Raw genomic sequence first — 24336 nt, 5'->3', positions numbered from 1 at the left:
CGTCGTTATTAAATTTCGTCATTGTGGTATGATAGATTGCCCTGCTGATGTCGCATCCCTATAACGGGGGTCAGCTATAAAAGAAACCTGTCCCAAGATGGAGAGCCGCATCTCAATTTTACCCACCACAACTCAATACCAGTTCGATTTATTACCAAGCATGTCTTCCGGTGAACCCAAGTCAGTTTTCATTGGTGGCCTGTGTCTTTATTCATTGATTGACCCTCTTATAGCAAGACTACTGGCCAGTACCACTCCCTTAAGGGTACCGCTGTCGAAGCTGTAAGGGTTCATCCACAATCAACTCATCAAACGGACTCACATTTTATAAGATTGGCAATGCGACTGGTGCTACTTCTTGGCAACAATCCGGTAAAGAGGAACATGCCGCAGGAGAAACTGAGTACAACGCCGCTCGCGCTAAGGGTTACGCGGAAGGGACCGTAGACCGTCTCGAAGGCAAGAAGGACGCCATTGTCGGTGCTATCACTGGAGATAAGGCCCAACAGACGCAAGGTGAGCTCGCGGCTGTTCTCTTCCAGCAGCATAAGTAGGTCTGACTCGAATCAAGGAAACATCCAGAACGAGAAGGGAAATGTGAAGCAGCAAGTAAATGGGAAATAGAGCAGACGATTATTTAGTCCTATTTATTGCTTGTTCAGTGATCAATGACACAGTCAAAAACGTAACAATGGGATATAGTACCGTTTCAGAAAGGGGAGTTTAAGCTTGCTTTCCTATCCGTGCACATTGAGATTAAATGCTGTCCGGAACATTTGTCTGATCATATACGAGAAAATGGATAAAACGCTCTGTTGTAGACACAAGTTTTCAGTAGGGTATAAATTGAATGTTCACAATCTTGACATGGGTGACGGTGCTAGAAAAAGAGTGGTCAAGCCGATTTTAGCGCCTGACAAATCACGTTTGCACTGCCACCTCGACGCGCCATGCTCACGTGCGACGCGTTTACCTTTTGAAATTGAACCACGACGGCAACGATGGGAATCGACCTTCAAGAGGAACTCAAGAACAAGATAACTGAACACAACATTGAGAACGAGCATGATCCAAGCAAGGAAGATCCAGAGGAACTTCTTGAAGGTTGGTCTCCGTCGTCTCTGTTTTAACTTTCCTGAACGACGCGATTCAGGTGCAGTCGAGGCAGTCGCAGAATCGAGCGATGCGATAACGGATTCAAAGAACTTCGACGTGTACTGCAGTCTACTAAAACACTCGGATGCGGTTCCAGGCACTGTCATGACCAAGCTGCTCGATTCTCTAACATCTGGATTTCAAACCGAAACCGATGCCACTATAAGAGATGCCGTTACAGAGGACCCTAGAGGCAATATCAGGGCACAAGGATGCCCTCGACATGTATGCCTTTCTTCTACACTGGTTTGTTGCCGCCGCGGGAAACGTCAAGTCGGAGGGTGAGGAAACGGCTCCTGTCCCTAAAGCTAAGCCCAAGAGAGGAAGAGGCGCGAAGACGGGGAGGACTGGTGGACGGACAGCGGCATCGAAGAAGAACTCAGAGCAATGGTCATGGCAAGATCACATACCAAACGCGTTAGGATTGATTTGCCGAATACTTGAGAAGCTTCCTGCTCAGCATGTGTGGCCGACGAGTATGGAACGAGAAGCGTTCATCAAGTGTGTTGTTATATTTTCTATCTCCTGATCTTCTTATTGACTTGACGTGCCAGATGTATTACACTGCCGGTTTACGATATCTCGACGAATGAATCGTACATGAAAGTGGCCGACATCAAGAAAGGCGTACTGAGGGCGATCTGCTTGTCGGTCAATTCGCACGGCCAGGGATCCACAGCGTCCACCAAAATCATGGCAAATTTATCTTTTCACGAACATTTGGCAGAGCCGATGGCGGAATGTCTGGCAATCGTCGAGGACGAATACCATCACCCCGAACTAGCAGATGAGGTCCTCAGGGACATATCTGCACAGAAATTTAGCGCTCAAGATACCAAAGGGCCCCGTACTTTTTCCAAGTTTCTTATCAGATATTCCGAAGTGTGCCCTCGCCATACCCTCAAACAAATCAGTCTTCTCCTTGACCAGTTGGACTCCGAGGTGTGGTCAAGTCATATCATGAAAGGCAGGCACTGATGAACCAATTTAGGCCTATCCCATGCGTATCGCCATTGTCGAAATTATTGGGAACCTCATTGTACATCTAGATAGCAACAGTGGTCCCGTAGGATCTCAAGAGAATACCCAGACTACGAAGCAGATTAACGGTCTTTATGACTTTCTCATCGAACGTATGCGAGACGTCACGACCTATGTCCGTACGAAAGTCCTATCCGTGTTCACAAGGCTTTGTGAACTCAAAAACGTGTATGGGAGATCACGGTTACATGTTACCAGGATCGCTATTACGGCGCTGGAGGATAAGGCGGCAGCTGTGCGGAAGAATGCAGTAGTGTTGCTCGTGAAACTTATCACAACGCATCCTTGGGATCGTATTCACAAAGGGCCTTTGGAAATGGACGTATGGGAGAAAGAGTATGAAGAGCTGCTGGAGAAATGGGCACCATACCAGGAAAAACTGGACAAGTTTAATCTTGCCGACCAGGCCTCTCAAGTACACGGGGAGGAGGAGGAGGAGGAGGAGGAGGGAGAGGGCGACAGCGATGACGAGGCAGAACAAGAGGAGGCGGAGGCGGAAGAAGACCATGAGCCGACCACCAAGCAGCCCAAGAAATCTAACAAGTATGTGGCGTTTCCAGCATGCATTCAGTACTAACCTTTGTTACAGAAAGGTTCGAGGAGACGATGAGATGGATGTTGAAGAAGATGGGGATGAAAACGAGAGCGATGCAAATGATGATGCTATGTCGGTGGACGGCGAAGAGGGCGAGCCTCAATCCCGACCGCGCAAGAAGGGTAAATCTAAGAAGGCCTCGAAGAAAACCAAGCGCAAGCCTCGGCAGTCTCAGCTGAACCCCGATGCTTTGGAGGCGTTGAGGCTTATGGATGAACAGGAAGTCAAGGAGTTACGGCTGACGAAAAAGTACTATATCGAAGGAATGGATTTCATGCGACATATCGAAGAAGCCATGGTCGTCTTGTGCCAGTTGCTTGGCTCAACCAACAAGCCAGAAGCCTTGGAAGCTATTGGATTCTTCCAGGTTGCTTATCAGTACAAGATGCGGAATGCTGAGGTACGTGCGTAGCATCTCGTGAGGCTCCGAAATTCATATTCTTGGCTAGAGTGGTATCAAGAAGATGCTGCATTTGATTTGGCAGAAGGACAACAGCATAACATCGGAAGATGGCAAGGAAATCAAGGGCGTTCGTTCCCGACTTTTGGAATCCTACCAGATGCTGTACTTCGATCCCATCGCCAACTTGGATGCCCGAGGTCAGGTCAGTCGGATAGCGAAGAACATGATTGAGTGTGTTTTTTACTACTCGTCCTTCATTATGCGTGTTAACTTGATATCACAGGCTCACTTATGGCGCCACTCTCGCCGAACTGACGAGCTTGGAGGAAATGATGCGCACAATGATGGCTAATGACCAAATTCCTTCAGAAGTTATCAGCAAGCTGTGGCAAATCTACAGTACGTTCGTTCAGGCAGGGAGATTTCTTAGCTAACTACCGATCTTATAGCGTCGAACAAACTTCTTCCCAAGCCTCAGCGACGAGGAGCAATCGTTATCCTGGGAATGCTGGCTTTGGCCAAACACAACATACTGTCAGAGCTCGATCACGTCGATACCATGTTGAAGGTCGGTTTGGGTGCGCTTGGAAGGGTAAATATAATTGACATCAACTCACTAAACTACTCTAACGTGTTTCTCTAGGCGGACCTGACTCTTGCCCGATACACCTGTGTAGCATTGCAACGGCTGAACGGGAGCGCCAAGAAAGTGAAAGGTGAGCGGTTGCCCTATTCTCTCTGTAGTCATCACTGATTGGGCACGAAGGATCTCTCGATGATAAGACGATGCGTATCGAGATGGATAGTGCCATCTTCCAGAAGCTGAATCAAGTCATTCTTCGTCCCTGCCACTCCAAAGACTGGTTTGGGCTGGCCGAACAGGTCATCAACACCGTCTACGCTCTCGGCGAACACCCTGACGTCTTCTGCAATGACCTCATAAAGAAACTCACTCACCGTGCTTTCACTCCTGCGCCTCAAGCTGAGAGCGCTAAGGAGGATAAAGAGAATGATCCGGATGCTATGGACGAGGACCACCCTGGCGACGTTTCGCGAGCTGATTCCCAAGAACCTAAGGCGACGGACTTAGGCGACGCTTTCCATCTGAGCCAGCTGCTCTTTGTGGTTGGTCATGTTGCAATTAAGCACATTGTGTACTTGGAACTTGTTGAGCGAGAAGCTAAAAGACAAAAGGATGAGGCCCAAGCCGGTAAGAATAAGCTACTTGACGGATATTTTGTTCTGACTAGACATTCATAGCGGAGAAAAAAGCAGCTCAGGCACCTGGTGCTCGCGGACCTTCTTCCAAAGATGGTGAGGAGTTGGACCAAGTTGCTGGGAACGCGGAGGACGAGATCGGCGAACACATACAAGAGATCCGAGAGCATGAACTCCTTTTTGGCCCAGAATCACTGCTTGCTGTTTACGGTCCCATCTTAGTGTATATCTGTGGACGGCCTGACAAGGTTCAAGGTATTTTTCTTGCCACCTTTTATTAGCCTGTTCTGAGAATATCTGCAGAATCCTACCCTCAAAGCCGCTGCGACCCTATCGTTCAGCAAGTTTCTCTGCGTCAGCTCCCAATTTTGTGACGAGCATCATTTGCTGCTCTTCAAAATCCTTGAAAAGTCTGATAGCGCCAATATCCGGAGCAACATCGCCATTGCACTGGGTGATGTTGCTGTCTCCTTCAGTACCATCATCGATGAAAATAGCAATGAACTCTACCGAGGACTTTCGGACCCCGATCTTGTAGTAAAGAAGAACACACTTATGGTTCTTACACATTTGATCTTGAACGGGATGGTCAAGGTCAAAGGACAGTTAGGAGAGATGGCGAAATGTGTGCAAGATCCCGACGATCGTATTTCCGACCTCGCGAAGTTGTTCTTCAAAGAGTTATCAACGAAAGACAACGCCATCTATAACAATCTGCCAGATGGTAAGTTTTCTACCTTGGTTCCGATTTACGCATTCAGCCAACCTTTACTCTCCTAGTCATCAGTCATCTCTCTTTTGGTGAACATGCTGTAGATGAAGAAATGTTTCAGAGTACGATGTCGTATATTTTTACCTTCATCGAAAAGGTAGGCCTTCGTGATAGCGGCACATACTACTTTTGACACGGATTTCAGGATAAGCAAACGGAGAATGTCGTAGAGAAGCTGTGCCAGAGGTTCCAGCTGTCCGAAGAACCTAGGCAATGGCGAGATATCGCTTACTGTCTATCGCTGCTGAATTACAAGTCAGACCGATCTGTCAAGAAGCTCATTGAAGGCCATAGGTTCTATGGCAACAAGTTGCATGAACCAGTTGTTTATGAGCGATTCACCGCTATCCTCAACAAAGTGAGGAACCTTCCGGACTCATGAAATCATGCTAATGCTCTATTAATAGGCTCGTGCGGCTAAGAGCAAGGATAAGCCAGATCATGAGCTAGATGAATTTGGCAAGGTGAGCCCTTCTGGCTATTTCCCCGAATATTACTCACAAAATTTGCCCAGCTCCTTGAAGAAAGTAAGGAAGCGGGCACCGAAGAACACGATCTGGCGAAGCGAACCAAGTCTGCAGTCAAGAAGCGTGCCAAACGTCGTAAGACACCATTTTTGGTTAATTGTTGACGATGTGCTCATGTGCTCATGATGTGTTTTATAGCTGCAACACGCTCAACCAGAAAAGTTAAGGTTGAGCAAACTATCGAGGAGGATGACGATGAATGAACGAGATTGATATGTCAATGATCTATGTATAGCAATAATATTATATGGCCACCTCTTGTATCAGTATTAATGTACTAATACCTCCACCCGCAGTCGAATAATTCTACTGAAACGAACGTGGGCGCAAAAGAGCGATAACAAGTGTCGATACGTGAGTAAAGAGTGTGGGATCGACAAAAGCGACAGAGATGGTGAAATATGTAGGTGCAAAGGAATGTGGGTGGCAATGGACAACTGTATAATGAGTGTCGCAGGGTGAGGTTATTAGACCAAAAAACCAAAAAAGAAGTGGTGAGTTACAAAGTGATTATCCGGGGATGTCCAAAAAGAGTCCTCGTCTTGATAATAATAATGAGGAGCAATAAAAATTTGTGCGTGCGTGAGGGGTCATTAGATTAGAATAAAAGAAACACGGTATACCGGGTCAAAAATGCAAGATTAAGGCTTAAAAGACTCGCCCCCCTCTCCACCCCGCATGATGGCCTTCATAAATGTAAAGAACCGATCTGCATATTCCGGTGGCGGCACGGGACTGATCTTATGTCGGTCTGCACTCAAGCCCTTCCAAAAATGCTCCAGCTTCTTGACAACGCTATACGGTGTGAGGATGTCGATGACGCCGAGGTAATATATGGTATCCATGTTCTCGTTTGTCTCGTCCGTCGCACGTAGGCCGCCTTCATCTTGATAAAAGATGAAATGTTGCCGCTCCCCCGTGTCTTCCTCGGGTAGGCGTATTGTGCCCTTGCCAAGACGTTTGGGGTCGGACTCGCGCATTGCCCGTCGCATTGCAATGGCTTCCGGTGAGAACGTCCCCCCTTTCGCTTTATGCTGGTGGTTCACCGAACCACCGCTCAAAGTGGGTCTGCGACGATGAGTATGAGGAATATCGGGCTTTAGAATAAACGTTAGGAAGGGCGCTCTTTCAGCGACGAGGAGCAGAGTTACGTACGTCGAAGACTTTCAGCGTGTTCTTCCGAACGTTATCCCGGTTCCCTCTCCGCATGTTGTGTATCCCAACCAACAAACTGTAATCCATCACATCGATGGCCTTCAACATCTCCTTATCTCTCCTCAACTGTTCCGTTAACAGAGCACGCTTCTCAGGGCCCAGCTCCAACTTCAGGCCCTTGTTGATCCAATTCATGTCTTTCAAAACCGGATTGTTCTTATCCCTCCTGAGCTCCTCCGGATACTCTCTCCCCACTGTGCTCCCTTTTAGATCGTACGTTTCATGAACATCCTTGTGCGGCGGGAACAAATTGTTCATGATCACAAAATGAATCTTCCTCCCTCTCGGCAGTTTGACCCGATGCAACCCATAAAACCGACTCAGCAGCGTATGCGGGTTCTCCTTCACATGGTTGTAGTACTGTTTCAGAACCTTAAGTAGGAATTTGTGCTCGCTGTGCCGTATCGTCTTGATTATGAATCGATAGTCGCGAGAGAAATAGAAAAAAGACCCTGACTTTCCAGGAGAGCCTAGTTCCGATAGAATATACTTCGAAGTGAGGGAGAGAAGGTAGTCGGCGGGATCGAGATGGAAATACTCTTCACGTAACGAACGAAAAACCCAAGGAGCGTAGTCTTTAAATTTGAAGTCGTATCTTGCTGATGGCGTGAGCTCGTTACCGACGATGTCAAACGAGAATTTATGTCGGGCAGTGAAGTCATCGTCAGTTAGTGGCCGCTTGATTTTGGCTTGACACCGTGAGACCTGAGAGTGTGTGAGAACAAAAGACGACAAAAGTGAACAACACAACACGCACACCAATGCGAATACCCGTCAACATGTTATACATCAAGACATAGTTAACATGATCCTCGCCAATCAAGTTCCCGACAAGCGGTACATCCTCGCCCTTTTTGGTGGTCTCCGTCCGCGTCAAAGCAGCTTCTGCCTGCTGTTGCTTGGCCCGCTTCTCCATACGTTCGCGTCGTATCTTCTCTGCGTGGAGCTGAATGTCACTGGCGACGTCGTCGACATCAACTTGATCATAAACGCCGTGCGGATGCGATCCATACTGAGGATGCAGCGACATATGCGGACCTGGACCAGGGCCTAACCGCGAAGGCAATGTCTGTAACGTCGAGCCTGTTGTATTCCGTCTTGTTGGACGATGGACATGTATTGATGGTGGTGGAGGCTGCAGGTAGTCCGTTGTATGCACAATAGGCGTTGAAGAGGAGGTATCTATCGGATGAGAAGGAGGAGGAGGCTCGGATGTGGTGATGGTGATAGTGTCTTGCGAGCGAAGAGTTGACAAAGAGAACTTGGTATCAATCGACGACTGTTCGTGCGCGATACCAGACATGGTCGCAGCTCGCATTTGGCCAGCTTTCATCGTCGGTGCTGACGACGACGCTGACATCTGACGATCCCTGAACGATTGTGGTCCTGGTTCAAGCCCGATGGCCTCTGGCTCGTCGAAAATGACAGGATTTACCTTCCAGGACTGGCCGTGTCTCCCCTGTCGGTTCTGTTGCTTCTGGCTCTGGACGCTCAACACTAGCAGGCGGAGACGGCGGCGGCGGGCCTACGTGATCGTCGTCAAGTAGGTCGGCCGACCTCGGTGGTATCACATTCGTTACCGTCTGCGACACCTTTTTCAAGAATGAGTCGGGTATGGTTCCTGTCTCGACATGCACCGTGTCTCCGGTGACCTTGACGATATGGACTTCGGGGTGTGAATGCTGCTGGAGGCTGCTGCCAATGGCATGGATAGGATTCACCGGTGGTCCCTCCGTGCCCAGGGTATGTAGTGAAGTCTTTGAGGACGATGATGATTGTGTTGTTGGCGATGCCATTGGGGCTGTCCTGAACGATGTGGCCGACGATGAGAGCAAGCTACTGTGCGCCGAAATCATACTATGCCTGCGAGATGTGTCCGGCGGCGGTGGTGGCGACGCTGACCGCGGTAGAATGGCTGCGCTCGCCATTATTTCGGCTTTCAATCAAAGAGAGGAATGCCCGTAATTCGAGGCACTCGAGGCTGCAGCAAATGATGGTGAAGGTGAATGCGTTTGGTATACTCTTTCGGTCTTGCTGCCTCAAAGAAAGCACAGGTTTTGCCAAACATGTACAAGCACCCGCGAAGTATTTTCCGACCTTTCAGGATACATGAACTTCGCAACTTCGAATGCATTTTCCATTGCAGCGCAGCACATTATATGCAGACTACTGATTATATACATCTCCCTCATTCCTATCTTAGAGTGAAGCCTGGATCATCTTGTAGACACCCGTCACAGACCCAATCAAGAGAGCTGTGGGAAATCAGATACGGATACTTCTCTCAATAGAAGATAACGAACCCAATTGTGCGATGGATCCAATAAACCCTCCCTTGGCATTGCGCTATATAGAGTGAGCTTCTCGAAGAAGAAATAAGTTCCGCCGACCTACGTTCGCAGGGTCCCCAGTGATATAACCCCGAGTATACAGAATACGGCCAAGCACCCAAGTACCGCAGGCAGCAGCGGCAATAGTCGGGTAATACACAGCGGTCAAGAGCGTACTAAAGTGAAGTGAAGAATCTCAGTGAACGATCACGGGAACTTAACACAAGGGTCACACCTTGTGTAAATCACAGGAATGTTCTCTAGCGTGTTTTGATGAGCACCTGGAAATACATCCGTCAAAACCTTATCTTAGAAGATAAGTAAAAATGACACGTACGCTGGGCACAGTTGAATATTTTCGCCTCTTTTGAAGCCTCCTCTTGAGCCTTCTCAGCGTACACTGAAAGCATGTCAGATGCATCTCCAAAATCTGTTACTCAACGCAACGTACGCTGGGGATACTGGATGCCAGCAGCTCTACGACGTCTTCCTACAATGGTTGTCTGACCCAGAAGCAAAAATTGGGTAGATAGCAGAGCTGCGCCGACCCAAGCCCATCTACAAGTAACTTAGGACTATAAAGTCAAAGTTGAACGACCGACGTACCCTTCAGGAACGGTAATCGTAGCAGGCATATCGCAAGGTAATAAACAATCGACGAATAAGAAGCAAACGAACAAACTGCATGTTATAGGAAAAAACTGCTGCTGCTTATATGGCCGCTGATGTCAACAGGTATTGTCATCTCGGCTCTCGGCACATGTACGTGTATGTACGCGTGTAGGATGATCTGAACTTTGTATAATTCAATACTTCCCGTGGTACCGACGTGTCAATCAGGGAATAATAGTTAGTAAGTCGCTTTGATGCCGAGCGCTTGCGTAGATCCGAGAAGATACTAGAAGGTAGTGGAACCTCAAGCTTGGCAAGCAATTGAATTCGTTGCTAGTTCCTTCGGGCCGGTAACTGTTGCCAAGAATCAAGAATCGAGAACCAAGTATGACGTACATACATGTACATGAACTACTACTACCGAAGAAAAAAGCACTTGAAGTCTATGAGTGAAATATGTACAATATGTGAGCATCAAATATATCCTAACAAGCCGAAAACCCGTGTCGTAGTCAGGTTGCCGGGTCCCGAGGTACGAGGGTCCGGCAATCGTGACGAAGACACGGGTTGGAGGCTTGTATATCCTAAAGCTTGGACAAGATGAGTCCAATAACCACGTAAGATATAGTTGCAGGCGGGGTAACGACGCAGTACGCCCAGAATATCGTCCTACTTATCAACCGCTCAAACGCATCTCCAGACGCCGCCTGTGTAATTTGGGCAAGTGTAAGCGCCGGGGGAGATGATATGAGCAATACATTCGCCACCACAAACACCGGATCCTCCAGTACTGCATGCCAATCCAGTTTAGTAGACAGTGCCATCAGCGGTAGCAGCAGTAACGGCGTGATAATCATCCTGGACGCCACAGCAATGATAACCGTCTTCGTCTCTCCTGCTTGTGTTTCGTCCTGCTGCGGCCCAGTCTGCCTCTTGGTGAATATGCCCTTCATGCTGTGAATTAGCGAACGTGTTTCGGTCTTTGCTTCGCCTTCCTGAGAGGGATAGAAGTAGGCACCTAGGACTACCAACGTGAGCGGGATAGAACAGTTTCCTGCACTGGACAAAGCGCCTTTGACGGGTTGCATGTGCTCCCCAAGGGCATGCTGCAAAGGTTGGATGCATGCTACGATAAGCGATGCAAGGGCAGCCCACAAAGGAACAGTCATGAATTCGTTCAGAGCTGTCCAAATCCGAATCATGTCCCACTTGACGCGATGTAGAACGGGCGAAGAGGGATGCGGTGAAAGGTGTGCCCTCATGCACCGTCGTTCATGATGAGTAGGAAGGACGTTAGTGTCCAGCTCATCGTCGCTCACCTCCGAGTCTGTAATATCCGGTGAGAAGACAACCGTCGATGAGGAGGAGTGGAGTGAAGACAAGTTAACACGAGAATCATTCGGAGAGTTTGGGAAGGAGTTATAAAATCTTGAACGGCGACGAGAGGGTTGGCCTCGGACTGTAGCATCGTCCTCCTCCACTACGATATGAGGAATTGCTTCATCAGGTTCCTCACAAGACGAAGAACCAAAAAGAGGACTATCTTCGTTATCGACCGGTAGTGCTATAGCTTGAGGTTCGTCGTCAGCTTGCGCAAGCAGTCGCACTCCATAACTCCAACGCAGCTGTGGAAACTCGTCACTGAGAGCTGTTACAAAGGGGCCCCAAACCTACCACCATCCCTAAGGTGCTGTAAAGCACGAGGTACGTCAAGGCACGACCGAGCATTGCGTCGTTGTTGTCGTCCTCTCCCCACTTGAGTCCAGGTACTGTTAGTACCAGACTTTGCATCAGGGCAATGGGAAGGGAATTGGAATTCATGAACATAGCAGCCGCCATGCCAAAGCTCCTACACGAAGGATGCATTAACAGAACTTTCAGATACGAAGAAGGCGATGACTCGCCTCTGGGATTTCCTCAGTCGGAATATCCATCCTAAAACGAAGGCGACAGACATCGACGCCAACGTTACAATCGCAAAGAACAGAGGTATTATCCATAGTTCTCGTAATTTTTCTGGGTACGAAGATCAGTAAAGATTATAGAAGTACGCATCATTGCGTCGTCATCGGTGCGTCATGGAAGCCATAAACTGCGGAAAGAAGGCTTCAGCGAGGAAAGACGGTAGATTCTCTTTGCTATGTCGAGATATGTTGTTAAATGAGTTTTGACACCCTCCAGACGCGAGAAGACTCACACGAATGGTGACATGCCTCTGGACGAGTGCAGACAATAGATACCGAGATCATGTCGGAATTAAAAGAAGTCGGAATAATGACAGTGATGCAAAACCACAAAGGGCATCAACGGGCAGCCATTCGGTAGAACGAGTATCCAGGGATCGGCCGGCTGAGTCCTCATCAGGACAGCATTCCACCAATCACACCCTTGAAAGACCCTAGGACACGCGGCCTGTGTCTTTGAGACTGCAGAGCTTGGACACTACAAGGGCCCACAGTATCATAAAGAGCCTAGAGTGGATACGGTAAATTGTATACATACCAGGCACAGAACCCGCAGATCCGGAATGAAATCGGCGAAAAAGAGGTATTGACCGATGCACTACCGATGACGACGCTGCAATGCACAAAAAACTTACCGGGTGACAAAAAGAATGCGACCTTTGAAAAGAGAAGTGCAGGTGTGAACAAGGACACGTTCAGCCGATTGAGTTGCTGCAGACTTGAAGTCAGGGGCACGCGACAGGACTGTGGGAAATAAATCATCTATTGCTTACCTTCTGTGTTTTCTTGTCAAGAATTCCCCGTCCAGCGAGAATGTAACCGGCCCAGCATAGAAGGAAGACCTCGAGGATCGACTATATTTCATGAAGCGAGATTGAAATGAGTAAACTGGATGTTAACCGCGTGTATGGTGATTCTCACGGTAAATACTGTTTTCAATAGCGGCAGAATGGGCGGATCAATCATGAAATATAGGGATAGGTTGTCTAACCAAAATGGCGGTGGTGGTGAGAGGGAAGTTGGAAAAACAGCGTCTGTATGCCTAGCCCTTACGGCGGTCCTATAAAAGGTGCAGTGCCGACAGCCGCACGTGCGTAAGATTATCAGATAACGGGGACAGACTTCGATTCGGGCCTGGAGCCGGATAGATCCGGAATTGCTTCCTTCGGCGTCAGCAGATAACGGATGCTCTGGCGTACTGCCGTGCTCTTATTCGCTTATATCTCGACAGTCATGGCGTGGCTCTGTACTGGAAAAACAAACGCAGAACTCATTGCCAACATGGCCAGGAGTTCAATTATTCACGCAGATCGGGTTGAAAGGGTGAGACAGGCGACCTATACCCCTCGGCTTCGACATTGAATGTCTGACTTCTGCTTGGCATAGGCTATGTGCAAGGTTGACCGAGCTAACTACGTTATTGACAAGGAAGATGCTTACCAAGATTCCCCTCAGTTACGTCCGGTTCTTCGTTGTTGAATCAGATGCTTACTGACCGTCTTCTAGAGTCATTGGCCATGGAGCTACTATTAGCGCCCCCCACATGGTGCGATCCTTGTACTCTGTCATTATTTGAGCCACAATTGCTGTGGATGTCAAAGGACTTCTGCAGTGCCTTGAGAATTCGCGCAACAGCCTCCCAGAGATCAGTGAATAATCTTGACCTGCAGTAGTTGTGGATCTGCAATGATTTTTAGCCTCGCCAAGCTTCTACACTTTAACTGACTCCCGTCGGCTTAGCATGCTTACGCTACCGAGCATCTACTTCCGTACCTTCATCCTGGCGCGCGCGTGCTAGACGTCGGAAGCGGATCCTGGTTACTTGGCGGCTGTCTTCCACCATCTGGTCTCTTCACCGGAGAAATCAGGACAAGTCGTTGGGATTGAACACATCCCGGAGCTTGTAGATTGGTCGGCGGAGAACCTACGCAAGGACGGCTTGGCAGAAGCCTTGGACAAGGAGGAAATCGAGTTAGTAGTTGGAGACGGAAGACTGGGTGAGTATCCAATGTCACACGCCTACGAAGCTCGCGGATTTGTGGTACCGAATCGCCAAGACATCGTACCGTTAGTTTCTAAAATCTGGAGTACATCGACATTTGGCCATACCGCCTCCCAGTTTCGTCGGTTTGATCCTCTTGGTGTTCGCAATGAATAGGTTAATAATATCTATCGTGGTGTATCGGGCCTAAAATCATCTCCTTCGGCAGGGATAGCTTCCAGCTCCAAAAGAATGAACATCTTACAGGTGCCAGATGCAACGATCCCCACGCAATCGAAGTTGCCAAGATTCCATGAAACGAACCGCTGAGCTTCGTAGAATGTCTTGGACTATTATTGACCCTTTTTTTGCAGGATACGAACAGGGTGGTAAGATCCGATGACATGTATTTGCATCTCATCGCCCGACGCAATTTAGGACCGTATGACGCGATTCACGTTGGCGCCGCAGCTCCAACCCTTCCAGCCAAACTCGTCGAACAACTGGCTTCTCCTGGACGGATGTTCATTCCCGTGGGCACCTTCGCACAGCATATCTTGCATGTCGACAAGGATGTGAACGGAGAGGTCACGGAAACTCGAATCATGGACGTTCGGGTAAGTCATGATGTGATTATGAATTGGTTATGAATTGTCGTTCAATAATATTGTGGCGTAGTATGTTCCGTTGACCGATCGCGCGTCCCAGAGATGATGATCATATTGGATTCTCGAATCGCCTCGTCTTTCCGGAAGATCGAATCGTGTATTGTAATAGTATAGCTGGTGATGTCGATGATTTCATATCTTTTGTATTAGTATCGAACAAGAAATGTCTTTGACGAGCTCTGCCTAACTTCATGTCGTCACGGCCGAAGTGCTGATGGAATGGCGCTACCAGCAAAATAAGTGGTGTTTTGCGTTTCATTCACAGGACCCGAACAGTAATCTCGATGCTCCTATGTTTTCTACTTTCATTAATTGCTCTCATAAAAGCTCGTACATAAACCAGTGGTAAGAAATCTCCGAGTAAATCCGTCGTGATCCACACTGGTCACGTCGATCGCGCAGGGGCCACGTGGCCTGTGTCCTTCCGGCGTCCGCCCACTGGCATAGAACACCTCTCCAATGCTTCCACTCTAAAGCAAGCGCATCATGATAATTCATCTTCCATGATTTTTCTGTGAATATCATTTTTCTTCCTTGAAGTTCGCGTTTTCCTACACTCCTGCTGCAGCACCCTGTTGATTTCACTACCCTTCCGAGTGTCCATTTGATTCAGGATTACTTACCAAGGTACCACGAGGTACCGATGCCGATGAGGTACCAGGGTTGAGTGGGTGTTTGTTCCTCCCAATAACGTTCTAGACTCCTCACATTTTCAAATGTATGCTGCAGATCGACTTAGTTCACAGAAAGATGCGGTAAGTACTTTACTTTCCCTATTTCTCGTTAGGGCCCATCCAAGTATTGAACTTCATGTAGCAGTATCCTAGATACGCTGAGAACCATTTTGCCACTGGAAACCGGCCCCTTCTTCTCCTCCATCCGCCTTCAAGTTTGTCGTGCGTCATGGTCGTGCCGTTCTGGCGGAAACTTGCAGCTCCTGTAGCTTCACTGGCATGGCACATTCTGATATGTTGTGGAAAATCGTTCAGGTCTTTACTTTCAATTACGCATAGGAACGGAAGATGTTTCCGATATCTATGGAGATGGTGTGGCTCATCAAAAATAGCTCCTGTCGCCTTTGATCATCAAATTGACCTCGACGTAATATGTATAAGTATGTCCTAGGTCAGTACGTTACTTCAGGTCGCTCACTCCTTCCTTCCATGTTCACCAAGCTTGTTCTTAGCGCCGCTCTTTTGGGCTTGACCCATGCTGCCCTGATCGATCTAAATGCGACGAAGTCTGATGGTGTGAAGATTCTGAAGAAGCAGACCTTCGAGTACGTCCTATTTGCGTTCTTCATTTCACGTAACGCCGTACTGACGTGTTGAATGTACAGTTACGTATGTTATTATTTATCTTGCCTGCATGACAGAACTTAACCACGCCTCATTAAGATTATTGTGGGAGGCGGCACTGCTGGGCTGACGGTAGCCAGACGTTTAGCAGAGTCATCGTCGTCGACCTCTGTATTGGTCTTGGAGGCCGGTGGCTCTGGCGTTGGCCAGTAAGTGACACCGACAGTCTGAGAGTCGTCTTCGTATTTATCTTATTTTAGGGACATAGTCACGATTCCAGAAAAGTCTTTTTCTTTCGTTGGAACAGAGATCGACTGGGGTTTCACGGTATGTCGACTTCACGTCAAGTCCATTAAGTTTCCTTAGTTCTCTGCAACAGATTGCTCCCCAAGAGCATGCAGCTGACGCTGAGATAAATTTGTCGTCTGGGAAGGTGAACTCGGTGATGATGCTCTAAATGGATCAGCTGACACGATCGTAGATTCTCGGAGGCGACTCAGCCATCAATGGTTTGGTATGGACACGCGCGTCGAAAGCAGAATACGATGCCTTCGAGACTCTTGGGTCACCTGGATGGAACTGGGATACACTGTATGCGCATATGCAAAAGGTACACCAATCAATTCCGCATTATGCAATAACATATTTTCAATTTACTAAAATGACTTCAATTTTTTTCCGCAGGCCGAACAATTGGAATATCCTGCAGCGTCCCTCATTGACGAATATGGCTATGTCGTTGATGCGAGCTCTGTTGGAACATCAGGACCCGTTAGCGTATCGTTCCCGGCCTACCTCCCGCTGTGCGAGCATGCGTTTCCCATCTTTATTACATAACATGACTGATGCACAATTTCAGACAACACAGAACACTCATCGAGGCCTCTGTGGAACTCGGGCATACGTTTAACACCGATGCATATAGCGGAGAGAACGCCGGGGTGTATTATAGTCTTTCGTCTCAGACTACGGTGCCCGAGCGCGAAACGTCGGAATTCGCTTATCGTAAGTTGATATTCATTCCGACGAGTCCTTCGGCTGACACGGCTTCCAGTCACGCCGTGGGAGACCCACAAGCAACTAACAGCCTTCACCTATGCCACCGTCTCAAAGATTAACCTCGACAACTCTTCTGAGCCCAAAGCAACAGGTGTCCAAGTTATCTTTCCCGATGGATCCGAGCATACCGCCAGTCTCAAATCTGGCGGTGAAGTCATCCTTTCTGCTGGCGTTGTACGCACTCCACAATTGTTGGAGCTCTCTGGTATTGGTGACAGTGATATCCTTACGCCATTGGGAATCGATGTCAAGGTGGACCTTCCTGGCGTTGGTGCTAACTACGAGGATCAGTAAGTTTATTACATTCATTTGGGCTGATTCATGGGCTAATTTACTGTTAGTACTCTGACTCTCCTGACCTACCAGCTCAAGGATGGATATTTGTCCTTTGACGCTCTCAGTTACAACGAAACGCTCTTGGAGGAGGTACGCTCATCCAATCCGGCCGCGAAGCCGTTTACTAATTTTTATGTAGCAAACCGCTCTGTACAAACTGGGACTGGGCTGGCTTGTAAGTGTTCTGTGTTTCAGTTTACAACAGATTTTTGATCAAGCATTTCTACAGACCTTTGCTCAAGCTGTCGTCAACTTTGAACCCATCGACGTGATTCTGACAGCAGACGAAATTGAAGAGGCCAAGCAAATCCTGTCAACGAAACCTGACTCGATTCCTCAAGACCAATTCGACATCATCAAGGGGCAGATATTGAACGGAACTACTCAAGTAGAATATCTCCTGGTATGGTCGACTCCATCATTGGCTTTTTGTATTCTCATTTGTTACGCTAGTTCAATTCCTTCTCTGCCGGTACGACCAAGGAAGCCAATACTAGCTATATCTCCATGGCCGTTACTCATACACATCCTTTGTCTCGCGGATCTATCGTGCGTCGACATTCCTTTTACATGCTTGAATTCCTCATCAATTCAACTGCAATAGCACATCAACTCAACGTCTATTGATGACTTCCCTATCATCAACCCCAACATGCTTGAGGCTGAGTGGGACAACTGGTTCTTGGCAAAAGCTACGGCATACGGTCGCAAATTTTTTGAAACACAGGCATTCCAGGAAATCGTGGTTTCCGAGGAAGTCTTCCCAGGCTGTAAGTCCTTCTATTGGGAAGAAGTTTGCGAACTGACATCTGTTTAGCAACTGTCTCGACTGACGATGAATGGCTTACGGTAGATTATTTTCTTGATGCAATACCTTGGCAAAAACACTGACGATCACGCCTTTAGTACGTTCAAGAGAACCTGAACTCTGGGGTATGTCTTCTCGTTGATCTGTACGCCGTTCATTCATCTTACCATTTTTAGTATCACTCTATTGGCTCTGCTTCTCTTTTGCCAAAGGAAGGCAACTGGCGTTGTCGACGCAAACCTCAAAGTATATGGGTACGCACTGTGCCCGTGAACAAGTAACTTCCCCCGCGCTGACACTTCTTCCATAGCACCAAAAACCTTCGGGTGGTCGATTTGTCGATTCTGCCTCTGCTAATCTCTGCCCACACTCAGGTTTGTTAAATATAATGCCAAGGTTGATAAAACACTGATAGCGTTGCTTAGCCTGCTGCATATGCTGTCGGAGAGCTAGCTGCAACACTCATTACTGGTTCGACAAGTTGCTAGGTGCAAGTCTAGTCGCGGTTATCCAATGCAATATCTTCTTCAAATTCATCATCTTTACAGTATTTAAATAAGGACATTCCTTTTTCTTGTATTTCATCAGGGGTTGTCGAGTATTTTTATTTTATCCTTATGAAACAAACGCATCTTGGTCTTTGAAAGGAACAGATAAGGCTTGGGAAGGAACGAAGGTTTCTTAGGAAGGGGGAGAAAGCACCTTCTGATCAAAAACAAAAGTTAACTTTTGTACGCGGCGGCTATGTGAGACCAAGAAAGTATCAAGATGCTGCTAGCGGGCTACAGGTTTCCGCCTGAACTTGCAACAGTTCAGCCTGGGTGAGTCTTGGTGAAGATCATTCAATCGTGTTACAGGGTGCTGGGCGCTGAGAACCCAATGGCCCTGAAGGGAATCTTTCTTCGCGTAGAAAAGGAAGCTTATTGAAATCAAGGCTTCTCAGGTCACACATCAAATTGTCGCGTACTTTCAGCTCTGACCCTGCTATATCTTTCCGAAAACCAATCAAAAAGTCATATAGTAACCGTCTATGATCATCAATGTTGGGGCGGAGTCAATAAGTACAAGAACTACCACTAATCTACTACAATCAGGAAGACCGGCGGTCATTCATAACGTAGGGTAATGCATACAGAAACAGTCATCGAACTAGAGAGGTGGGTGAAGAACCATACTAAAAAATAGTACCAGGGACGGTCTGCGTGCCTCGTCAAAATACATAAAAGGTGAGAGTAAAAAAATAAACCATCCTGCATCGCGCGCCATGGCTTATTGGGCATGGCCGTTAACTCCATTTACTGTAGTTAGAGAAGGGCTCCCAGGGACTGCAGCGCGGCCCCGAGCAATGAGCTCCGTGACAGTCGCTTTCAAATTATCCAACAACGGCGACACCTGCTCCCTCACCTCAGCCCCAACGCGACCGACCTTCTCTGGCAAGGGTATGTCCTTGTCCGACACAATAGTGCGAAGGTCAGTGATTGTGGTAGTCAAACGCTGTGAGAAGTCGTGGTAGAGTTCCTGGACGTGAGGCGGGATCTGAGTTTGAAGCTGCGTCGTGGAGTTGTGCAGGGTAGAAGTGGCAGAGTTTTGAAGTGAGGCGGCCAGGGCTGTAGAAGAAGCCTGAAGTTTTTGGAGTTCAGCCAGCATGTTGTCTGAGAGAGCATGAATGCGAGTCTGGGCGTTGGTTATAGAGGAAGATGCCAGAACACTGATTGAATGTGATGTCTCCGTTGCCTTTTGCCTGTTGTGGAGAGCCAGGTTAGTGTCATGATGATGAGCGATAAGAAGGAACACATACACGAGAACTGAATGTGCCTGGATCTGCTTTATTTGCTCGTTGGAATAACCGTAAAGTTGGTCCTTGATGGACTTGGAAAGGGCGAGAGCGCGTTGATACTGATATTTGGATTCGGTCGGCGAGGAGGGTTGGGATTCAGGGCTGATCCGGGTGTACGCCCCTTCAACGTAGTTCAGGATAGGCGTGAATTGCTAATCAAGAAAAGTCAGAATTTTGGGGTTCGGTGTCAATAAGGGTAGAGTATTCACCTGGTCAATCCCTTGGACGACATGGAAAGCTGGTTGCCTGACCTTCTCGTCGATAGCTTTCGAGGCACTGGCCCTGCGCTCTCTAACAAGTTCGACGACCTCCTCCGGCTTTGCTGTGAAAGCGTAAGGGTACCTGGACTCAACGACATCGACCGCCTTGTTCGCGTAACCGTCTACACTCGCAATATAGGGCGCGAGGCGAGTCTGGATAGGCTCGGTGTACTTGTAGGCGGAAGTGGAGAGGTCCTTGGCAGTCGAATACGGAGATTTGGTGTACGCGTTGGTAGCCAGCGCTTGGCTAACAGCCTCAAGGGAAGACTGGATAAGCGGGATAGAAATAACGCGAGAAAACGCGGTAAATTCTGGGGTCGTCGTCGAAGAGGGCATCGGGACGGATGAGGTTTCCGTCTTGGTAGACATGGTGGTGGTGGTGGTTGGGGGGTAAGCTGGGTAAATGCACGTCAAGGAATATATACCTTCAGTCCCTTTCGCATGTGATAATGGCGGCTGTCCATATATAGGCATACTTACTTCTTTTCGATGTCAAAAATACGTAATGCTTATCTTCTTGTTTTCTGAGACCCGCAGTTATCTCAAACCATACTTGTCTGCGATTCTCTATTCAGAAAACCCACTTCTTGGGGTCACGAAATACGGAAGAAACGGGGAGAATGTGTCTCAATGGGGCTGAATTACAATTCGATGCACGTCTTTTTTCACATGTTTCGCATCCACAACGCACGAGATTTGCAGAATCTAGAGAACGGTGAGGCAGGATCAGGAATGTTCGAGACTCGTATCAATTAAACATCGAAGACGATAACATTCGGATCTGTGCCGGTCTCGACATGAGCATAAAATGCGATACTCAGCACCGGACCGTCCCCGGGTGCGAGGGCATGGAAATATTCAGAATGAGGCCGGAGCCAGGAGTCCGGCCAGGAGCTTTTCTCGCTGCGACTTGCCCCGAATATATGCCTACAGTTAACGGGACATACCTTTAGTCGTAAAGAGAGTTTTCCAATGAACGAAATACGATGAGATGTACGCAGGGAACAGAAGGTGCTCAAAGTGGCTGTGCTACACTGCTTCCCGATTTGGTTGGTACTTTCGAGACTTGACCATGAGCTTTTGCTTGCGGTAAATAACTATCATGAATATGTTCTAACATTATTTCCGATATTTATTGAGGAAGAAGGAGTGTACAGGATAACTTCAGCCCTCAATTTCACTTTCCACATGGCCAGTCCGGACTCTGAGCAAAAACATCTTCCCTCCTTCGTTTATGACCCTAAATTAAACCATAAATAGAGAGGGAAGCAGAAATACCAACAGAACTTATTTCCAGTGCTTAACCATTCCTGCTTCCGCTGTAGGAAAGGATTTGGCGATGTCCGGACTCCTAGCTCCGGCCCCGTCCTCGAAATATTTATTGAATCATATTGGTTCATATTGATGGCTCTATAGAAAATGACAAGGAGGATTGAGAAAACTAACCGAAACCTGATAATAAATTCAAGCTCTCCTGCCTTCTCTGTTTCCCAGTACCAGCAAAGACTTCTCGTGATATCGGATAAGGTAGTGTAAATGTCATAATCATACATCTGACTGATCAGTCAATGTCGGAGAGATGGATTACTGGGATATTTTTCTTGTCTCCCATTTTTACTGCTGCTAGACAATGATGAGTTAGTGTTGGTACCGGCACAAGGTCCCAACCAGGAACGCCAGGTCTACAGCCCTAGTACCTCCCGTACCAGTCACTACTTATCTCTTCTACGCAATCCTTCATACCGTTGAAGACTCGGAGGGAGCTGAGCAAAGAGGATTGTAGGAGCCTCGTCGCCTCTTAGTCAAGCACCAACGAACTTTGGTTGCAAAGGAAATCTGCCAAAGTATGACTGATGCACAATGGTAAGCCAGTTTTCGCCCCATCATTAAATCCGACAAAAATGCTTTCAAGATCTTGCAGGGAAAAGACAGATACTCATTCAAGCTCTACAAAGCAGAAGAGGGGATGGATATGTTAGCTAGTAATACGCTCAATTCGTACCTAGCGAGGATGTTGACTACTCTTGTGGCGATCCAGACACGCGATGGCACACCATCCACCGTACAAAGTCGAGCGCTCAATAGGGCATGAGGCTGCGGCCTGCTGAGGAACTGGCTCAACTAGCCTACCCTGAAGAAGGCAAACCCAAGCATGTCATCACTGAATTATGATTCATCTGCAATCATCCGGATACGTTTGCGTGTGCTGACTCTAGGTGATTTCTCCGCAAGAACGCCATAAATGGCTCCCGGTGCGAACGCGATAACGTTCCGGATGGTCCCTATTTTCGTTTACAATGAAGGAGATATCCATACACTCACATTCATCGCACTAGTTGTTATGGCTTACCCCAAGGGTGCACCCCTGGGAGGCCATGAGCACAGGACCGCCGTGATCGTATGTTTGTCGCACCTTTACTACCTGCGAAGACATCTAAATATATACCTCAGAAAAAAATGATGTACGACAAACAGCTGCCAGGACGCACCGCAGCTATCGGTCGCTGTTTCCCAATGAACTGAGGTCGCCAAAACGAGAACAATTAGATAGACTTCAGAGGTTCCTAAAGTCTCGATATCTGTAAACACATACAACTACAGATGGTGGCCACAACGACGGCTTGAGCTCGGAGTCCACACACGATGTCAGCATCGACTTGGGAATTCCCACAGAACTTCGGATCCTACTGGAGACCGCGTGTGACGGCAACGGGGACTGTTCAATATGATGCTGGAATGGGAATTTACAAACAAGTCTTCGAGCTTCGCCTACCACATTTGTGAGTGGTCTAGCACGCCTCATAATGCATCCGACAATATCCCTGAGGGCGTCAGTAAGTCTCATTTGCGGCGAAATATTGCCCGAGGTCCAGTTATCGGAGCTTGAGTTCCGTCCAAGTGAGACGCAATCAATGACCCTAGAAGAGCAGTCAACTAGTTCAATAAACACCTCAATACTACAACGATAATGCCAAGGAGGTACGAGCTGCATCATGTGGCGATTGTGTCAAGAGTCTAGTCGCAAGCCCCGTTCATGTGGCGATGGACTGATACAATCTACAATGCAGAATGTACGAGACTCAAGAAGGAAGCCTGGCGTGAGAATGCTGCATCTCGTAGTGGACGATAGATGTGTTGCGATAGCGTCTCCAGAGCCGATAGCCATGGAAGTTCACAAGCATGAGAGCCAGGAGCTCCAATGAGGACATCAGAATTCAATATAAAAGGCGGTACAATCCATAGAGCGATGGGAATTGCGGCGAGATGTTGATACAAGGCATGTGAAAACGCAATTGGAGACGTAACGGTCAAGTGTGAGGGCAATTATCAGATGGAATTCGCAGCCTAGGCTGTGCTGATGAAAAGATAGAGTTTCCGAGTCGGAAGAAGCGTTGCTGGGGATAGAAAATGATAAGGGGGTGTATTTAGGTCGAAAGAGGAAGGAACGACTGAGGAACAACATCCTACAACAACAAACGGACCGGAACGGTTCCTCCGGTCGGCATATCGGCATGTCTCGATGGAACAGGAACAAACAACGCGTCGCTCACGTGGTACCTCGAACTTCAGCCTCGCGGAATTTCCGAGTCTCTCCTCACTTCATTTTCTTCCAATGCCTGTCGCGTCCACATCTCGTCGAACTCGAGCTTGTAATGGCATACCGAAGACGCCCACAGTAGACCGTCTTGCGGATCAATTAGCCTCTGGTCTCAGCATCACGAACACGAAAGGGAAGGCGAAAGCTCAAACACCTATCCTTAGTGCGGAAAGGCAGAAGATCGTCGCCATGCGCGCTGTAAATTCCGCCTCTCAGTCTCTGGCGTCAATAGTGGCTTCGGGTTGGAAACAGTCGACTGGTGATTCGCCCAGAAAGCTTACGGAGGCAAAATCAGCGGCTACGTCAGCTGTCACTCACATAGCGTCTCTGCGAGAGCTATGTCCGGGGGATATAGATGTTGAACGGGCTGCTATGAGTGTTCTGGGAAAGCTTGTTGCGCTGGATATGGTGCGCCACTCTACTCTTGGATTTTACTCAGCCACTAACATACTCATAGCATGATGCTGCATTGCTGTCCTTGCCTGACATGCACTGCAGTCTCTGCAAGCTTCTATCTGTGTCAATTCCATCAAAATCAAAGCCGTCTGGAAAGCTCCATTTGATCACCGTGCCGATTCCTGCAATACCTTCCTCTATCGAACCTTCCCTACTGACTCTGGTATCTAATTATTTTATGTATGCGCTGGTGGTTATCACAT

General features: G+C 48.0%; 8 protein-coding genes across 8 annotated transcripts; 4 read left to right on the top strand and 4 right to left on the bottom strand.

Annotated features, from left to right (window-relative positions):
• Positions 1 to 60: 60 nt before the first annotated feature.
• EV420DRAFT_1564329 (uncharacterized protein) lies at positions 61 to 517 on the top strand (the record flags this gene model as incomplete). The annotated part of the gene is made up of 3 exons (XM_060473973.1): positions 61 to 126; positions 234 to 282; positions 333 to 517. Coding segments are annotated over exons 1-3 (193 nt in total), but the record flags the coding sequence as incomplete, so codon positions are not given.
• A 471-nt stretch (positions 518 to 988) lies between these two features.
• Positions 989 to 6261, top strand: EV420DRAFT_1706998 (non-SMC mitotic condensation complex subunit 1-domain-containing protein). The gene is made up of 18 exons (XM_060479557.1): positions 989 to 1104; positions 1154 to 1380; positions 1430 to 1656; positions 1710 to 2097; positions 2147 to 2739; positions 2786 to 3191; positions 3241 to 3425; positions 3478 to 3593; positions 3644 to 3786; positions 3838 to 3910; positions 3961 to 4404; positions 4455 to 4660; positions 4716 to 5136; positions 5193 to 5281; positions 5330 to 5542; positions 5592 to 5648; positions 5699 to 5786; positions 5850 to 6261. The coding sequence occupies exons 1-18, from the start codon at positions 1002 to 1004 to the stop codon at positions 5912 to 5914; spliced, it is 4044 nt and encodes a 1347-aa protein (XP_060327123.1). The 5' UTR covers positions 989 to 1001; the 3' UTR covers positions 5915 to 6261.
• Positions 6090 to 8413, bottom strand: EV420DRAFT_766532 (SAICAR synthase-like protein). Its single transcript, XM_060483401.1, has 3 exons — positions 7684 to 8413; positions 6867 to 7631; positions 6090 to 6808 (listed from the first exon to the last, which is right to left on the bottom strand). Exons 1-3 carry the CDS (start codon positions 8284 to 8286, stop codon positions 6353 to 6355), a joined length of 1824 nt encoding a protein of 607 aa, XP_060327122.1. The 5' UTR covers positions 8287 to 8413; the 3' UTR covers positions 6090 to 6352.
• A 584-nt stretch (positions 8414 to 8997) lies between these two features.
• Positions 8998 to 10165, bottom strand: EV420DRAFT_1564323 (uncharacterized protein). Its single transcript, XM_060473972.1, has 7 exons — positions 9863 to 10165; positions 9708 to 9814; positions 9594 to 9656; positions 9492 to 9537; positions 9321 to 9432; positions 9230 to 9272; positions 8998 to 9181 (listed from the first exon to the last, which is right to left on the bottom strand). Exons 1-7 carry the CDS (start codon positions 9889 to 9891, stop codon positions 9126 to 9128), a joined length of 456 nt encoding a protein of 151 aa, XP_060327121.1. The 5' UTR covers positions 9892 to 10165; the 3' UTR covers positions 8998 to 9125.
• A 32-nt stretch (positions 10166 to 10197) lies between these two features.
• On the bottom strand, positions 10198 to 12974 carry EV420DRAFT_1564320 (auxin efflux carrier). The gene is made up of 6 exons (XM_060473971.1): positions 12754 to 12974; positions 12606 to 12686; positions 12468 to 12543; positions 11773 to 11884; positions 11543 to 11717; positions 10198 to 11493 (listed from the first exon to the last, which is right to left on the bottom strand). Exons 1-6 carry the CDS (start codon positions 12796 to 12798, stop codon positions 10453 to 10455), a joined length of 1530 nt encoding a protein of 509 aa, XP_060327120.1. The 5' UTR covers positions 12799 to 12974; the 3' UTR covers positions 10198 to 10452.
• On the top strand, positions 12975 to 14744 carry EV420DRAFT_1630747 (protein-L-isoaspartate O-methyltransferase). The gene is made up of 8 exons (XM_060476124.1): positions 12975 to 13155; positions 13219 to 13286; positions 13339 to 13378; positions 13573 to 13678; positions 13701 to 13829; positions 14188 to 14202; positions 14252 to 14430; positions 14492 to 14744. Exons 1-8 carry the CDS (start codon positions 13018 to 13020, stop codon positions 14525 to 14527), a joined length of 711 nt encoding a protein of 236 aa, XP_060327119.1. The 5' UTR covers positions 12975 to 13017; the 3' UTR covers positions 14528 to 14744.
• A 900-nt stretch (positions 14745 to 15644) lies between these two features.
• EV420DRAFT_1483047 (uncharacterized protein) lies at positions 15645 to 18470 on the top strand (the record flags this gene model as incomplete). The annotated part of the gene is made up of 18 exons (XM_060469939.1): positions 15645 to 15760; positions 15821 to 15824; positions 15879 to 15988; positions 16040 to 16106; positions 16261 to 16389; positions 16464 to 16582; positions 16639 to 16784; positions 16834 to 17128; positions 17180 to 17264; positions 17314 to 17349; positions 17404 to 17577; positions 17628 to 17723; positions 17779 to 17944; positions 17992 to 18023; positions 18081 to 18127; positions 18159 to 18236; positions 18293 to 18356; positions 18408 to 18470. 18 exons carry the CDS (start codon positions 15645 to 15647, stop codon positions 18468 to 18470), a joined length of 1827 nt encoding a protein of 608 aa, XP_060327118.1.
• A 781-nt stretch (positions 18471 to 19251) lies between these two features.
• EV420DRAFT_1274950 (uncharacterized protein) lies at positions 19252 to 20415 on the bottom strand (the record flags this gene model as incomplete). Its single annotated transcript, XM_060467876.1, has 3 exons — positions 19252 to 19723; positions 19781 to 19971; positions 20029 to 20415. The coding sequence occupies 3 exons, from the start codon at positions 20413 to 20415 to the stop codon at positions 19252 to 19254; spliced, it is 1050 nt and encodes a 349-aa protein (XP_060327117.1).
• Positions 20416 to 24336: the final 3921 nt, after the last annotated feature.

The sequence above is a fragment of the Desarmillaria tabescens genome (assembly GCF_030435595.1).
Source record: "Desarmillaria tabescens strain CCBAS 213 chromosome Unknown EV420scaffold_37, whole genome shotgun sequence".
In the NCBI taxonomy this organism is placed as follows: Eukaryota; Fungi; Basidiomycota; class Agaricomycetes; order Agaricales; family Physalacriaceae; genus Desarmillaria; species Desarmillaria tabescens.
Note: the sequence above shows the minus strand (reverse complement) of the source record. Positions and strands in the feature narration are given on the sequence as shown.

What these genes read in the sequence shown, in the direction of transcription:
- EV420DRAFT_1706998 (XM_060479557.1), top strand. Translation starts at nt 1,002, where the DNA reads ATGGGAATCGACCTTCAAGAGGAACTCAAGAACAAGATAACTGAACAC. An exon ending in CTATAACAATCTGCCAGATG is followed by an intron (nt 5,137 to 5,192) that starts GTAAGTTTTCTA and finishes TTACTCTCCTAG; the next exon opens with TCATCAGTCATCTCTCTTTT. An exon ending in AGCTAGATGAATTTGGCAAG is followed by an intron (nt 5,649 to 5,698) that starts GTGAGCCCTTCT and finishes AAATTTGCCCAG; the next exon opens with CTCCTTGAAGAAAGTAAGGA.
- EV420DRAFT_766532 (XM_060483401.1), bottom strand. Translation starts at nt 8,286, where the DNA reads ATGTCAGCGTCGTCGTCAGCACCGACGATGAAAGCTGGCCAAATGCGA. An exon ending in TGACGGGTATTCGCATTGGT is followed by an intron (nt 7,632 to 7,683) that starts GTGCGTGTTGTG and finishes ACACACTCTCAG; the next exon opens with GTCTCACGGTGTCAAGCCAA. An exon ending in ACACGCTGAAAGTCTTCGAC is followed by an intron (nt 6,809 to 6,866) that starts GTACGTAACTCT and finishes TTTATTCTAAAG; the next exon opens with CCCGATATTCCTCATACTCA.
- EV420DRAFT_1564323 (XM_060473972.1), bottom strand. Translation starts at nt 9,891, where the DNA reads ATGCCTGCTACGATTACCGTTCCTGAAGG. An exon ending in ACGATTACCGTTCCTGAAGG is followed by an intron (nt 9,815 to 9,862) that starts GTACGTCGGTCG and finishes AGTTACTTGTAG; the next exon opens with ATGGGCTTGGGTCGGCGCAG. An exon ending in ATTCCTGTGATTTACACAAG is followed by an intron (nt 9,433 to 9,491) that starts GTGTGACCCTTG and finishes ACTTCACTTTAG; the next exon opens with TACGCTCTTGACCGCTGTGT.
- EV420DRAFT_1564320 (XM_060473971.1), bottom strand. Translation starts at nt 12,798, where the DNA reads ATGATTGATCCGCCCATTCTGCCGCTATTGAAAACAGTATTTACC. An exon ending in CGCATTCTTTTTGTCACCCG is followed by an intron (nt 11,885 to 12,467) that starts GTAAGTTTTTTG and finishes CTTCGTACCCAG; the next exon opens with AAAAATTACGAGAACTATGG. An exon ending in ACAGCACCTTAGGGATGGTG is followed by an intron (nt 11,494 to 11,542) that starts GTAGGTTTGGGG and finishes GAGTTTCCACAG; the next exon opens with CTGCGTTGGAGTTATGGAGT.
- EV420DRAFT_1630747 (XM_060476124.1), top strand. Translation starts at nt 13,018, where the DNA reads ATGCTCTGGCGTACTGCCGTGCTCTTATTCGCTTATATCTCGACAGTC. An exon ending in ACGCAGATCGGGTTGAAAGG is followed by an intron (nt 13,156 to 13,218) that starts GTGAGACAGGCG and finishes TGCTTGGCATAG; the next exon opens with GCTATGTGCAAGGTTGACCG. An exon ending in CTCGAATCATGGACGTTCGG is followed by an intron (nt 14,431 to 14,491) that starts GTAAGTCATGAT and finishes ATTGTGGCGTAG; the next exon opens with TATGTTCCGTTGACCGATCG.